The 16,307-nt window shown below is 46.0% G+C and overlaps 1 protein-coding gene across 1 annotated transcript in view; it reads right to left on the reverse strand.

Moving 5' to 3' along the window:
* Window positions 1–367: 367 nt before the first annotated feature.
* Window positions 368–16,307, reverse strand: part of efr3a (EFR3 homolog A (S. cerevisiae)) — a 216,090-nt gene continuing 200,150 nt past the window's right edge. The window contains exons 18-22 of the mRNA XM_056293933.1: window positions 15,579–15,664; window positions 13,562–13,610; window positions 10,133–10,236; window positions 9,947–9,996; window positions 368–7,959 (exon numbers count right to left, since the gene is read on the reverse strand). Of these exons, the coding sequence (XP_056149908.1) occupies window positions 7,854–7,959; window positions 9,947–9,996; window positions 10,133–10,236; window positions 13,562–13,610; window positions 15,579–15,664 (395 nt within the window). The 3' untranslated portion in view covers window positions 368–7,853. The remainder of the gene's footprint in view (window positions 7,960–9,946; window positions 9,997–10,132; window positions 10,237–13,561; window positions 13,611–15,578; window positions 15,665–16,307) is intronic.

The following is a 16,307-nucleotide window of genomic DNA, read 5'->3' on the forward strand; positions in this document are numbered from 1 at the left end:
CATGCAGCGGGATGAGGAGCTGAGCAGATGTGCAGAAGCACCGTCTCAGGGGAGCGGACCGATGTGCAGCTCACAGCTAAAGTCTGACGCACAGTTTGGTGCAGCCATCTTTCTAAATGCCGTGGCCTTCAGGGTGCTCTGCTGCTGATGGCGACGTGTTTACTGAGACAAGTCAGCGGGCCAGAAGAGCATTTAGATTGCACGAATAGATTAAAATCAAAAAACAAAACAGAAAAAGACAGATTAGGCAGTGAGTTAAGACGGACAAACAAACACACACATCTACACACATCCACACCGTGTATTGCCTGCCAGTCGTAGAGACAAGCCACTCCAACAAAGCAGTCGCACGCCTTTCTAGATTTAATAGAAACATTTTATTTTAAGCTCTCGTACATGAATCTCTATGCACAGTTCACTACTGGACAATCTGTCTTGAAGCACTGAGGCTCCGCCCCCTCTGTGGCTCCAGGAAGTGTTTTTTTTCCTTCCCCCTAACCCTTAATTCAACCATTTGTACACCCTTGTGGACAACACACTCATCACATGAGGGTTGAATTCCACACATCCAAACGCTCTCACAATGTGCCGCTCGTCCCACGGTGACCTGCCAACCTGCCAATGTTCCCTTAAGCAAAACAATCCTTCATGATCACTTCCTCCAGCTCGGTGTTTATTCATCAGTAGAAACTGCAGATGTACTGACATGGTTCCAGACAGGACCGCACGGAGAACACGGATATGAAGCAAGGCGGTACTGACTGACTTCATGTTCAATGTTGAGTCAACGTTTGCGATAAAAGTACAAAAAGAACACGATGCACTGCTCAACAATCTGATGCCAGCAGTCAAGCATGAGTTTACTTTCAGACTCACGACCAAGAGCGGCTGCAGGACGCCGTGGGTCTGGTGACACATGTAGAGGCCGTCTGTATGTGCGGAGCCATTTGAAGGCTTTATAAAATCTCTAAAAACCAAATTTTACAGTTTCTGACTCCACAGCGGAGGCCCCGGAGGCTCTGCGCTTATTTCATCTAGTGGTTAAAACCATCAGGGGGCTATGATGCTGAGTTGTAGCAGTTGAGCAGGTTTTTGAAATACATGATTGTGAGTTCATGATTGTGATTGCTGAAAATTGACCCTTAATATTGACGTTTATATCATTTGTATAAACTGAGAGGCACAGAAAAAAATATGTGTAAGTAAGCAAACACAACAGCCGCGTCACAAACATGAACAAGGCAAATCGACAGCCCAGTTCCAAGTTGTTGTGGTTCTTCAGTTGCATTAAACTGACAGACCGCAAATGAAAATGTCATTTTCATCTGGGGTTCAGACCCAAAACCGTATTTTGGTAACCCTTCCTTTTACAGCCCACTAATTACTAAATATGTATTTGATAGATATAGTACGTTATATGTTAAGGACATGGTACCGCCATGGAACAAGACAAGGCTACCTCTTACAGCAGTTTCAGTTTCCCCCTGAGCGTGTTATGAAGATGAACCACCACACCAGAGGACAACTGATCCTATGGAGGTCGACAGTGGAGGGTTTTATTAGTATTTCAGTTGTAGTTTCTCTGTATTCACCTACCCAATAATACACTACATTTGCCATATATTTACCGGGTAAATACTTAGTAATTGGGGAACTGTAAAAGGGAGGGTTACCCACATTTTTTGTCACAAAAGCAGGAAACAATGAAAACAGATTCATGTCAGAATAAATCTGACACCAGTTTGCATGCGGTCCAGCGTTCATAATGATTTTTCTTGAAACCACTTTCAGTCCCTTTAAATGGGGCAAATCTCTTGGCAAGCATCAAGATAAAGTCACCTGATTTTAGAAAAATTCTGCAACGGCGCCGGATGATTTATCTTAACGATCATTGATTAATGATTTATCGTCACCCAATCAGCTCACACTTTGAACATCTTGAGCAAATTAAGATTTTAAGACTACAATAGATTAAATTATGCTTTAAGAGGGATTATCTCATTATATTGTATAAATAGGAAGTCACAGAGTACCCTCAAATGTTGGATGTTGGGAAAGTGCCCGACAGGACGACCACCGACCACGTCGTCTCCTATAGTACCAAGTACACGTCCATCAAAGTGCAAATATGTTGCTGTAAATGTTTTTGTTATTCTTGTTCTTTTACTTTGATACTATCCACTAATACACCTCTATTCCTGCAGGCGTTTCTATCTAACAACAACTTCATCAGATATATTACTAACGCTACGTTGTGTTAAACAGAGCAGAGAATATCAATTCACAGATTTTTGCATCCAGCTTCGTCTTCAACGATGCTGAATTCCCCATTTATACCAACAAAAAAAAAAAGACAGTCATCTAAACATCCACTTATTTGATAAGGTAATATTGTGCTGTGTATGGAATGGTCTGCTGGTGAAGACACAGCGGTTACAGCAAACAGGACTTTAGAGGAACCTGGTTATGAGTCATCCTCCCCATCGGGGACGAAGGGAAACCTCGTTTGTAAAAAGGTCTTTTGGCACAAACGCACTGTGCACACAGCAAACGATGAAGGGTGCAGCTCAGAAATGTGCATTAATTCCCTCCACTGCTAACGGTTTACTTTTCAACCCGGCCTTATTCCCGTGGGTCTACCTGGGAAATTCAACTTTATATTTATCAAATTCCAACAAAATCCCTTTTTTCACTGCTTCCTGAAGATCTTTAGGGGTGTCCTGACGGACAACCCAGGTGAGGTGAGGTTGAAGGTCCCTGACACACACAAATGTCCAAAATAACACTATTCAAGTTCCAGATTTTAGTGCTTTCTGTAGTTGTAGCCCTGTTAGCTTGGTGTGTATCACAGGTGTTCATCAACAGTTTACTGATACAGAGGAAGGACAGAGGTCCCTCCTAGGCATTCAGGCCGGTGTTAAAGCATTACTTTGACTCATAAACAAGGTATAGACACTTAACATCTATTGTGCTGTCATGTTTGAGATAGTGACTCAATGGAAACTAGGATAAAGTCAAATTGCATTTTTAAAAACGAGGTCCTCCATAACCATTCCTCCACCAGTCTCACAAACACCAGCATCTATTCTGAAGTTTTACTCCACTACTTTGGAACCCTGAACCAATATTATAACTGCAATAAACAAACAAATACCACAAAAACCTGTCATTCCCCAATTCTCTGAGTCACGGCCGACAAAAAAATAATTCTCCCAATCTCTACCAGGCAACAAGTCAATGATACAATGCATAATCTATACAAAAATATATGATATATTGCTAAAATGACACATTCATAGAGGAAATGATATTGTATTAAAATTACACTGCAGGAAATGTAATCCTCAACGAGTACTTAAGTCTTATTTTTCCTCAAACAAAGAAATCAGAAGAGTTTTTTATTTATTTGAAGTAAAAGTTTAAATTGTCAGACGTCAAACCTTGCTGAGATTGACATTTTTTGATGCAGATATCTCCAGCGCCCCCTAAGGATTGTTCACATGATATTATCAAGTGTGTCATGCAATTATTTTGTTTTTCCCCATGAGATCACAGTACTTATGAAATCATAACAGATTTTGCATTTCAAGGCAACACATCATGTTGTACATAAACTCATATGCATGACTCAAGCGATGCGACTGCGAGCTGGTGATGCTTTAATGCATAAATGGAGACGTTCTACGTATAGAATATAATAAGCCCAGCCACTGATACAGTTAAAATACAAGATTTCTCTTATTACGGTATACTAATATTTTAAATGAAACTATAAAGCCTCCTCCATTACCAGGACAGGAAGACACCCCGACCTCTCCTACTGATCAAGACATGAGTTTATCCACGACTCCCATCGCCAGGTTGATTCTGAAACCATTCCACCAGCCAAATACCACTTCAGCAAATGACCCGTAAGAGATGTTGGTTCACCGCCAGTGTGGCCGAAGCTGTAAACCAACGTCTAGGTCAAGTCAGCGTTCATCAACCGTCGTTTGGTGGTCGGCAGGATTTTTCCACTTGGGTTAAGGTCATGCAGATATTCATCGGTCCTCTCTCCTGTCTCAGAAAATCAACCAAAACCTGAACACTTTAACATACAGAGCCATCTCAAAACATACGAAACCACAGACACGGTTTGTGTTTCCTTCCGGACAGAAAACCCAAGCCCAAACCGATTCATCTCTCTTGCTCATCTCCTTTTTTAACCTCTAAACCCATTCACCGTTTCACATCTTACAAGGCATTCCACATGCAAACCGATCCTGAAGAAACACACGAGAGAGTTCGCCTGGATCCAAACGGAGACAATTACACTGACCTATCATCGCTCTCCTCGGATTGGTTGGCTTGTCAGTTAATTAACTCTTCCCAATGATCCAATTAGAGACGAGCTAATGACCAGTCGACATCAGGAAATGGTTGACCTTTGACCTGGAAGGAAGCAGCAGCGGTGTATGCTGCTCAGACCAGGCGACTGCAGTGGTACAGCCTTCTTTCAAAAACACCAAAGCCAGTTTCCAGACCTGGCTAGCGCCCAAACTTCAACATTAAGTTCTACTTTTAGTAAAGTAGTTTGTCAGAATTAGGCGTTGGTGAAGGATGTGACATTTTGGACTGGACAATGACGCTGCTTCCCTCAGCGCTTCAGGGATAAACACATTCAGAGAGGAAGAGGAAGAGGAGCGAGGGATCTTTCTTTGGCGATCAGAGTTTTGTTTTCTCCGGACGTTGCCGACAGTAGCGCTGGGTGAGCTGTGGGATGGGAGCGACAGACGCTCCTGAAGCAGTGCTGCACATACTGTCCTACCTCACCATGCAACATGAGACGGTAGCGCTGCAGCAAGCACCAGCGTTTAAGTCCACGCTACCAATAGAAGTCTGCAGATAAACACCAACACTAACACAGCTTGCCAAAAGTAGTAAGCAACAACATGTACAATAGCCTAGTATCTATATCACCCAATGCTGCAAAGTACCATGTTAAGCCAGAGAACAGATATAATTACTGGATAGAGGAATGCAGTCTATGCATGTCTAATGAAAATAATCCCTTTTCATGAGATTGTCCATCTAACACCGTAAGAAGAGTATAAGTTGTCTAAACTAAGATTTCCACCATTGCTGGCTGTATGTCTAACAGGAAATGTTCACATTTTCAAACTGACAATGCTTGATGGAGTTCACTCCGAAAAGCTTCGGGTACATATTGTGCCATGGTCATGTTGGATGTTAAGTATGTAATTCCTCATCAAAACATGATAACTTGTAGGTGGAAAAAAATCACCATAAGTATCTCTTAAACGTACAGTGGGTCTGGTCAATGTGTCAGCCAATGACTTCATATCCAAAAAATAGAATTATAATTCTATTTTCTTGGATTTTTAGTCATTTTGTGAGAGGACACTTCTCCGTTTTAAACAGCAGATTAAAGCGATGCGTCCTGGAACTGGTGTTAAAGCTGACTGCATTCATCTCTTCTCTTCATGTGGTTCTGTATCAGTAATTTTCTACCGTTTGTTTTCCCAACTTAAATCTAAATCGATCATGTTGACGTCGGCAGTTGCATCACATCATCCAAATGGAGCAGGTACACTTCCACAGCTCCAGGAAGTAGACTGAGCAAAGAACCAGAAGGCCGTCATCATTTGAATCCCATCAGAGAAACGTACGGGTTTGAAGCCCGACCGTATTTTCACTCATTATAATCTGAAGTGTCCTGTCAGCAGAAATTTGCATTTACTTCTTTTAAAAAGCCCAAACTGACCAAATGGATGTAAAAAAAAGTATTGCGAGGACAACAGGAAGCCCTGGACGGAGGTGAACTGTTGGTTTTGCGGACCGACATATGGGAAGAGGACCAGGACACTGGTCTACCGTTTCCTCCTTGTGCGCCAGAGTTTAAATAACTTTACGTCCCTTTAAAAAAAGGCACCAAGCCTGTTCGGACTTATTCTACTGATCAGTTTGTCGGAGTAGGTGGTGGAATTTACTCTTTCAGTTTGTCACGTTCTCGCTGTTGGAGCGTTCCACTAGGTGGAGCTATGGAGGACCCCTCAGCTTTGACATGAAGTTTGTCTGGCTGCCTGAAGACTTCTGCCCACGAGTTATTTCCCAGAGTGGTTTGGCATTTGATTTGCATCACATTCTCATCCAGGCTCTGTTGGTCTTGTCTGAAACATCACGTCTTTGTCGACTTCATAAACTAATAAATAAAACTTCCCGGTTCGCCGTTTTGATTTTCCACAACGCCACCCAGGAGGAGGAGATCAACGTGAGAGACTCGTTCCCTTCATGGGGAGTTTTTGGAGCCGGTGTTGAAGTAGCTCATTTGTTTCTCTCATCCCGGCTGCTGAAGAATCCCCACCCAGCGTCAGTAATCGAGCACGCCCATCACTTCCCTTCTCCTTGGGGACCGGGCCTTTTGTCTCACGCTGCACTGAATCCATTTCCTAGACTTGATTTCCTTTTCACTGAACTGAACGTAAAACAAATGAGGCTGGGAGCAGCACGGCCTCACTCCAACGGGCCAGTTTCTTGGAGCATTATGTTAACCAAACAGTACTCTGACTTCTGCCCACCAGCACGTCCTCTTCCTCCTTCTTTTGGTTTGTTTTTAGCAGCCAGTGAAAAGTCCTCTTGTTATCAGCTGGTGTACTGAAGCCTGTTGTACGATACAAGAACTTTCACACTCACTACAAGCAGAGGTGGACACCCCGGCTCCAGAAAGTAAAAGTCCGACCATGTATTTGTTCTCGCCAGTCACTAAACGAGGTGATCTACCTGGCTGAAGAGTTGTGCTCATTCAATTCAGCCGGAGTAGTGCATGGGTGGAACAAATACGTGGCAGGACTTTTACTTTCTGAAGCCGGGTTGTCCACCTCTGACTAAAAGGCATTGGCTCGGAGACTGCGATGCAAATAAAACCAGTTTCGAGGTTTTAACTCGTGTTATTCCTAATGAGAGTTAGACCAGACGCCATGTTCACAGGATGCAAAGCTTTGGCGTGAATGTGGTTTAAAAACCTCTGTCAGATTGGTTCTTGTTCACATCGCCAGCTGAGTCCCGATCTCAGAAGGAAGCGCCCATGAGCACAGACTTGTTACGTACCACTGGAACAGCGCAGTTTTCTTTTCTTTTCTAGCTAGCGGGCTGTTCGTCCATCATGTCAAGTCATCATGGACGTGCGTCTGGACTGGTTTCAGGGTTGCGAATGAGGCGATACAGAACATGTGCTGGTTGATTTTCGTAAGATCAGACCTACAGGTCTGCTCCGAGAGTCGGAGAAGGAATCATTTTCAGGAAAAATGGCCGTCAGGGCTGAACAGCTGCTGAATGGACGTGAACATCTATTTTAATTTATAATTTATTTGAATACATAATTCATCAGGACTGGTAGAAATGTGAACCAGGTCCTCAGAAGCGTTTTCTACTGGGACGGTACGCTGTGCGGATACGAGCATTTAAAGGATAAATGTGACTTTGAGCAAACAGGAGAGATGTGATCCAATAACACAAAAATCCTGTATTTCTCATTAAAACGACAGCTTTCCAGTCGCTCTGCGGTTCCGGTGCGTCTGTGGTTTGGCTGGTTGGACAGACGGTTGTGGCTATGTGGGGGGATTATCAGAGTGTACGTTTTAATCTGGGCACACCGCCGGGATTTTAAATTCTCTTGTTTGTTCTTCAGAATTTTAATTGCTTTGAATTTCTCACTGAATTTGACTTTGTTTTTTGTTGTTGTTGTGTTGTGTGCTCATGGCCACAGCGCCGACACCTTGGTGACGTTACACACTCAGACGGGGAGGTTTGTGGCGGCGTGTTCGTGTGGATTTGAGCGTACATCAGCACCACCATCAGTAGACGCACAGGTCCGGAAACTTCATCTCGTAGACAGGGACAGACTGGTGCTGCGTGAGGCCCGCTGAGACCGACACAACCCCCGATGGGCTGGGCGGAGGTCTGAGGAAAGAGAAGAAGAAGAGGGTGTTACTCATGGCTTTGGACATTAACCTATACCCCATTAATTACACTGGTATCTGACAAAAAACTACTACTATTACTACTACTACTTTCGGCTGCTCCCGTTAGGGGGCGCCACAGCGGGTCATCCGTTTCCATCTCTTCCTGTCCTCTGCATCTTCCTCTGTCACACCAGCCACCTGCATGTCCTCCCTCACCACATCCATAAACCTCCTCTTTGGCCTTCCTCTTCTCCTCTTCTCTAGCAGCTCCATATTCAGCATCCTTCTCCCAATATACCCAGCATCTCTCCTCCACACATGTCCAAACCATCTCCATCTTGTCTCTCTTGCTTTGTCTCCAAACCGTCCAACCTGAGCGATTCCTCTAATATAATCGTTCCTATTCCTGTCCTTCTTCGTCACTCCCAATGAAAATCTTATCATCTTCATCTCTGCCACCTCCAGCTCCACCTCCTGTCTTTTCATCAGTGCCACTGTCTCCAAACCATATAACATAGCTGGTCTCACAACCATCTTGTAAACCTTCCCTTTAACTCTTGCTGATACCCTTCTGTCACAAGTCACTCCTGACACTCTTCTCCACCCACTCCACCCTGCCTGCAATCTCTTCTCCACCCACTCCACCCTGCCTGCACTCTCTTCTTCACCTCTCTTCTGCACTCCCTATTACTTTGGACAGTTGATCCCAAGTATTTAAACTCATATGCCTTCATCACCTCTACTCCTTGCATCCTCATCATTCCACTGTCCTCCCTCTCATTCACACATAGGTATTCCATCTTGCTCCTACTGATTTTCATTCCTCTTTTCTCCAGTGCATACCTCCACCTCTCCAGACTCTCCTCCACCTGCACCCTACTCTCACTCCAGATCACAATGTCATCCTCAAACATCATAGTCCACGGAGACTCCTGCCTGATCTCATCCGTCAACCTGTCCATCACCACTGCAAACAAGAAAGGGCTCAGAGCCGATCCTTGATGTAATCCCACCTCCACCTTGAACCCATCTGTCATTCCAACCACACACCTCACCACTGTCACACCTCCCTCATACATATCCTGCACCACTCCTACATACTTCTCAGCAACTCCCGACTTCCTCATACAATACCACACCTCCTTTCTCGGCACCCTGTCATTTGTCACCCTGACAAAAAAAAAAAAAAAACCACCAGAGGAAAACCTGCTGCAGGCTGCCATAAAACTGAAGCCTGGGAGAAGGTTCACCTTCCAGCAGCATGTGATCCTAAGAACAAGGTTGAAGCAACAACGGCATGACTCAACAACAAAAAGGGCAACGTTTTGGAGTGGACAAGTCAAAGTCCGGACCTCAATCCCACTGAAAATCTGTGGCACAGACTGAACATTTCAGTTCAGAGGCGCCATCTGACAACCTGCAAGACCTGACTTTACAAAGGGTGAATTCAACCTTCACAATGACACGAGAGTAGAATAAACTAATTTCTATGTGACCGATATTGCAGGCTACTGAAGATACTAGAAGAAACTACAAAATGTAACCTACTAGTTTTACTACAGCAGTAAAATCAAGTTACAGAATATCCAGCCATACATCCATTATCTTAACGGCTTATCCTGCTCCCAGAGTCGCGGGGATGCTGGAGCCTATCCCAGCAGTCATTGGACGACACTCTGGACAGGCCGCCAGGCCATCACAGAGCCGACACACGCACACACACACACACACATTCACACCTAGGGGCAATTTAGTACGGCCGATTCACCTGCCCTACATGTCTTTGGACTGTGGGAGGAAACTGGAGCCCCCGGAGGAAACCCACACAGACACGGGGCGAACATGCAAACTCCACACAGAGGACGACCCGGGACGACCCCCAAGGTTGGACAACCCTGGGGCTCGAATCCAGGACCTCCTTGCTGTGAGGTGACCGCGCTAACCACTGCACCACTGTGCCGCCCAAGTTAAAGAACATGACTCACCGAATTGTAAGTTCGAAGATCTGAGCCAACTTGTCATGTAACATGTTAGCCTGAGAAAAGAACATTTTGAAAGTGAGAGAGAATTGTTTTTTTGTGATTAAACCTTTTGTTCCAGTTTTCAAAAGTGGGAAGTGAACATGGTATTTTTTGGTAGGGTCGATTGGTATAAAGTCGATTTGTTCTTACCTTAGACTCACAGTGGGCGGCGATCTCCTCAAACGGGGCCTTCTGGAACTTTTCCATCACCTGACGCCTCCTCTCTCTCTCCTGTTCCTCCAAACCTGTGGTATCTGAAATCACCCACAATCCATTTGTCCACTGAAAATGACCCAAAATCCCTCTATCCCACAGTAATCGGACTACATATTATATATAGGTTCTCCTCCATGCAGATAATACCTTTAAAAAGAACCACATACATGCACTATATGAACAAAGGTATGTGGGCACCCCTTCTAGTGAGTGTATTTGGCTATTTCAGCCACATTCATTTCTGGTAGATGCATAAAATCAAGTATACAGCCATGCAGTCCCAGTAGACATTTGCAAACTCGGCAGTAGAATGGGTCGTACAGAAGAGCTCAGTGACTTTCAATGTGGCTCTCTCATAGGATGCTACCTTTCCAACAAGTAATTTGGTCAAGTTCCTTCCCTGCTAGATCTGCTCCGGTCAACTGTAAGTCCGTTATTGTGAAGTGGAAATGTTTCGGAGCAACAGCAGCTCAGCCATGAAGCCGTAGGACACACAAGACCACAGAATGGGACTGCCGAGAGATGAAGGGTAGCGCGTAAAAATCATCTGTCCTCGGTTGCAACACCCACTACCAAGTTACAAACTGCCTGTGGAAGCAATGTCAGTATAAGAACTGTTGTTTGGGGGATTCATGAAATGGGTTTCCATGCCCAAGTGGCTGCGCATAAGCTTGAGATCACCATGGGTAATGCCAAGCATCGGCTGGAGTGGTGTGAAGCACGCCACCCTTGGACTCTGGGGCAGTGGAAACGCGTTCTCTGGAGTGACGAATCCCGCTTCACTATCTGGCAGTCTGATGGACCATTCTGGGTTTGGTGGATGCCAGGAGAACACTACCTGCTGAATGAATAGTGCCTAATGTCAAGTTTGGTGGAGGAGGAAAAATGGTCTGAGGCCGTTTTTCCTGGTTTGGGCTGAGCCCCTTAGTTAAAGTGAAGGGAAATCTAAATTGTGAGCATCCAGCTTTGTGGCAACAATTTGGGGAGGGCTCTTTCCTGTTTCAGCATGACAATGCCCCCATGCACAAAGTGAGGTCCATAAAGACATGGTTTACTAAGTTTGATGCGGAAGAACTTGACTAGCCTACAAACAGCCCTGAGTCCAACCCCATCCAACACTTTTGGGATGAATTGAAAGGCTGACTACGAACCAGGCCTTATCTCCAACATCAGTCCCCAACCTCACTAATGCTCTTGTGGCTGAATGGAAGCAAATCGCTGCAGCCATGTTCCAAAATCTAGTGGAAATCCTTCCCAGAGGAGTGGAGGCTGTTATAGCAGCAAAGGGGGCCAACTCCATACTAATACCCATGATTTTGGGTTGATAGTTTCAACAGGTTCAAGTGTCTCGAGGTCTTGTTCACGAGCGAGGGTAGGATGGAGCAAGAGACTGACAGGCGGATTGGTGCAGCATCAGCAGTAATGCGGACGTCGTACGGGACCGTTGTGGTGATGAGGGAGCTGAGCCGGAAGGCAAGGCTCTCAATTTACCAGTAAATCTTCGTTCCAACCCTTACCTATGGTCATGAGCTTTGGGTAGCGACCGAAAGGGTGAGATCGTGGATACAAGCGGCTGAAATGAGTTTCCTCCGTAGGGTGTCTGGGCTCAGCCTTAGAGATAGGGTGAGGAGCTCGGACACCCGGAGGGAGCTTGGAGTAGAGCTGCTGCTCCTTCGCATCAAAAGGAGCCAGTTGAAGTGGTTTCGGCATCTGATTAGGAAGCCTCCTGGGTGCCTTCCTTTGAAGGTTTACCGGGCACGGCCAACTGGGTGGAGACCCCGGGGTAGACCCAGAACTCGTTGGAGGGACTACATGTCCAATCTGGTCTGGGAACGCCTTGGGATCCCCCAGGAGGAGCGGGAGGGCGTTGCTGGGGAGAGGGACATCTGGAGTGTCCTACTTAGCTTGCTGCCACCGCGACCCGACCCTGGAGAAGCGGCTGACGATGAATGAAAAAAAATGAAGGTGAGGGTTGGATTGAAGATTGACTGGTAAATTGAGAGCTTTGCCTTCCAGCTCGGCTCACTCTTCACCACAATGGCCCAGTACAATGTCTGCAGTGCTGATGCTGCTCCAATCCGCCTGTCAAACTCCCGCTCCATTCTACCCTCACTCGTGAACAAGCCTGTCAATCTCCTTCTCCAGCCTACCTTCACCCGTGAACAAGACCACGAGATACTTGAACTCCTTCACTTGAAGCAATAACTCATCCCCAACCGGAGGGAGCAATCCACCATTTTCCGGTAGAGAACCATGGCCTCAGACTTGGAGGTGCTGACCCTCATCCCAACCATTTCACACTCAGCTGCAAACTGCCCCAGTGTGCGCTGGAGGTCACATTCTGAGGAAACCAACACAACCACATCATCTGCGAAGAGCAGAGATGCAGTTCTGAGGTTCCCAAAATGGACACACTCCTCACCTTGGCTGCGCCTTGAGATCCTGTCCCTGAATATCACAATCAGTATCGGAGACAAGGGACAACCTTGGCGGAATCCGACACCCACTGAAAACGTGTGTAACTTTATGCCGAGAATGCGGACACAGCTCTCACTTTGGTTATACAAGGACCAGATGGCTTGTAGCAACTGCCCCGGTATCCCATACTCCCGCAGTACCCCCCACAGAGTGCCCCGGGGTACAGTGTCATAAGCCTTCTCCAAGTCCACAAAACACATGTAGACTGGCTGGTCAAACTCCCATGCCTCCCTCAGCACTTCCACAAGGGTAAAGAGTTGGGCCGTTGTTCCACGGCCAGGACAGAATCCGCATTCTTCCTCCTGGATCCGAGGTTCGACAATCAGTCGAAGCCTCCTTTCCAGCACCCTAGAGTAGACTTTCCCAGGGAGGAGGCTGAGCAGTGTGATGCTCCGATAATTGGACCACACCCTCTGGTTATTGGGGCTTTTTTTTTTTTCGAGCCAAAAATGGTTCTTTTGATAGTAAAAGTTGCCGACCCCTGCACTATGCATGTCACAACATATAGACAGTATACTATAAGACAGGAGTCTGTATATATCACTACATGCAAATAATTATTTGGTTAACAGAATGTAATATATGCTTACAAATGTAGAGGAGAGCTGAAGTTAAAATATATAGCGTTTAAAAAGCCAATGGATGTTCTATAGAGTCAATACATTTTCTGTTAATTTAGCTACAGCTAGCGAGATTTTCAGCTCCAGAATCATTTCCATATTCAGTATCCTGTCCGTATTTTTGTGTATGGAGTGTAAACCACTTTGTAACTGTGTTTTTAAAAGTGCTATATAGATAAAATTTTGCTTGCTTGTTCTGTTTTGTATTATTTCACCTTGTGTCTGGTGGAGTTGTGTAGCTGTGATATTGTCTCTGTTCTCTCACCTATGGCTTTCTTCAGCGTCTCAAACGTGATCTCTTCAGCCAGCTGGGACTGCAGCGGGTTCAAACAGTCAAACAACATCCAGACGACATAACATGACATGACATGACATGACATGACATGACACTGCTCTGACCACCGCTCCAACATGAGGTTAATGACAAAACAGACAGTCGTCTGTCTAAAGAGGTCACCTGACACAAGAGTGGGTTTTTGATGTTTTTTAAGGAAAGTTGGCACCCCATTTTTACCTTTATGAGGGAGGTGGAAAGCTTCAGACTCAGGAGACTTTTGAGAGGACACACATGGACATTTACTTCCTCCCCAACCAACGCAGGGGTCATGATAGATAGATAGGTAGATATACAGATCAATAGATACAGTTTTTTTTTGGGATTTCCCCCCTTTTCTCCCCCAACTGTACTTGGCCAATTACCCCACTCTTCCGAGCCGTCCCGGTTGCTGCTCCACCCCTCTGCTGATCTGAGGAGGGCTGCAGACTACCACTTGCCTCCTCCAATACATGTGGAGTCGCCAGCCACTTCTTTTCACCTGACAGTGAGGAGTTTCGCCAGGGGGATGTAGTGCATGGGAGGATCACGCTATGACCCCCAGCCTCCTCCCCCAACAGGCACCCTGATCAACCAGAGGAGGTGCTAGTGCAGTGACCAGGACACATACCCACATCCGGCTCCCCACCCGCAGTCATGGCCAATTGTGTCCGTAGGGACGCCCGACCAAGCCGGAGGTAACTAGGGGATTCGAACCGCTGATCCCCGTGTTGGTAGGCAACGGAATAGACCGCTATGCCACCCGGATGGCAGCAAACCATGTTTTTAGGTCACTGAAAAATCTAAACCGTCTGTTTTGTCATTTTTAACCTGTTATGATGGCAGACACATTTCATTTATTTGACACTGTTCTGTATAAACACATTTTAAATGGTACAAAAGGAGAATTTCAGCCTGACAGGCAGAAAGCTGTTCCCATTACATTTCTTAATGTCCTGCGTATCTCTGAGGGACGGTGAAATCATAAACTCTGTGTGTGTGTGTGTGTGTGTGTTGGAGTGTTTCTCCGTGTTAAAAAGAGACATCCCTGCCAAACTACAATTTGAAGCAGTGTTTTGATAAATCTTAAAGATTAAAGCTGAAATCTGCAAACTTCCTCCCTTAACAAGTGTTTATTCTATCCGTCTGCAAGGTGGAGGTGATGTGGTGGTGGTGTTGAACAGACAGTCAGTCTTCCAGCAGAACAGTGTTGTGATATAGTGGATGTAGGAGGCAGAGAGAAACAGAGCTGTTGACTCTGATGTTCTGGGACTACAAACCAGGTGTAGCAGGACTACAAACAAGGTGCAGCAGGACTACAATCAAGGTGTAGCAGGACCACAAACCAGGTGTAGTGGGACTAAAAGCAAGGTGTAGCAGGACTACAAACAAGGTGTAGCAGGACTCCAAACCAGGTGTAGCAGGACTCCAAACCAGGTGTAGCAGCACTACAATCAAGGTGTAGCAGGACTACGAACAAGGTGTAGCAGGACTCCAAACCAGGTGTAGCAGCACTACAATCAAGGTGTAGCAGGACTACAAACAAGGTGTAGCAGCCATTGTGGCTGGTGTGCCGTCAGCTCAGCAGTAAACAGTTCCCACCCTTGTAAAAATGGATCCTGGGACCAAAGCTAACACAGTCTGATGTATTACAAACTACATCCCACTATATGGGAACACTGTTGTACAGTCATACTGGTTGCCATGGACACATCAGCATCACGTCTCGGTCTTTTTTCCAACATGTATACGTGTTTGCTGCTGCACCAGAGTTCGTCCTACCCGGTCAAAACATCTCACCAGTGGTACAGGGACACTGGAGAGCGTCTCCAACCATGGTGACGATGACTGGCGGGGTTATGGAGCCTGACTCCACCATACACATGGAGAACATGACTGATTATTAAGGGAGGAAAGTCACAGATTTCAGCTTTAAAGGTGAGGCGACGGATCCGTTGCATGGACCGACCTTGTCTGGGAGGTTGTTGGACACGATGTCCACCTGGAGGGAGATGGTGTCCACGAAGCTCTTCCTCCTGGTCAGACGGTCTTCATCTGGAGAAAGGGGAGACGTCTTTCAGTCAGAGTGCAACGTCACAGCGGTGGGAACCACACAGACATAGCGACACACGAACACACAACCCATCTATACAACAGCCACTGTTAACCACCACTCTGTCCGTTACCTCGTCGAGGAAGCGTGACGAGCTCTCAGAGGTTCGCCGTCACAGCAGCACGAACTTGTGACTCGTAGAGTCTTCGCTCGGTACTCGTGGAGTACTAGTCACGTTAAGTTACACTTTATTGACGCATTCGCAAAAACACAGATGCGTTATTCTTCTGTTGCATCACTAAACTGTTGAGATGAGGAGCAGCGCCACCTGGAGCAGTTAGGATGAAGTGCTTTACTCAGCGGCACAACAACTACATCTGGGATACAAATACACCACTGATTCTCAGGCCGGGTCTAAACAGGATTACCCATCTGGGACAGGCAACCCCACGGTTCCTCTTATCCTCAGGTTATCAGCCGCCAATTACTGCAGTACTTTTACATAAGCCTCGAACGGACCGCATCCAAATGAAAATGCAATCCGTTTACTGCAGTTTCCTGTTCACGTGACGCATGCACTACGTAGGACGACATACTAATTCAACTGCTCCGACCCCACCGGCATGTGAACTAAAATGCATGTTT

This window comes from Lampris incognitus, chromosome 14 (genome assembly GCF_029633865.1).
Source record: "Lampris incognitus isolate fLamInc1 chromosome 14, fLamInc1.hap2, whole genome shotgun sequence".
Lineage (NCBI taxonomy): Eukaryota > Metazoa > Chordata > Actinopteri > Lampriformes > Lampridae > Lampris > Lampris incognitus.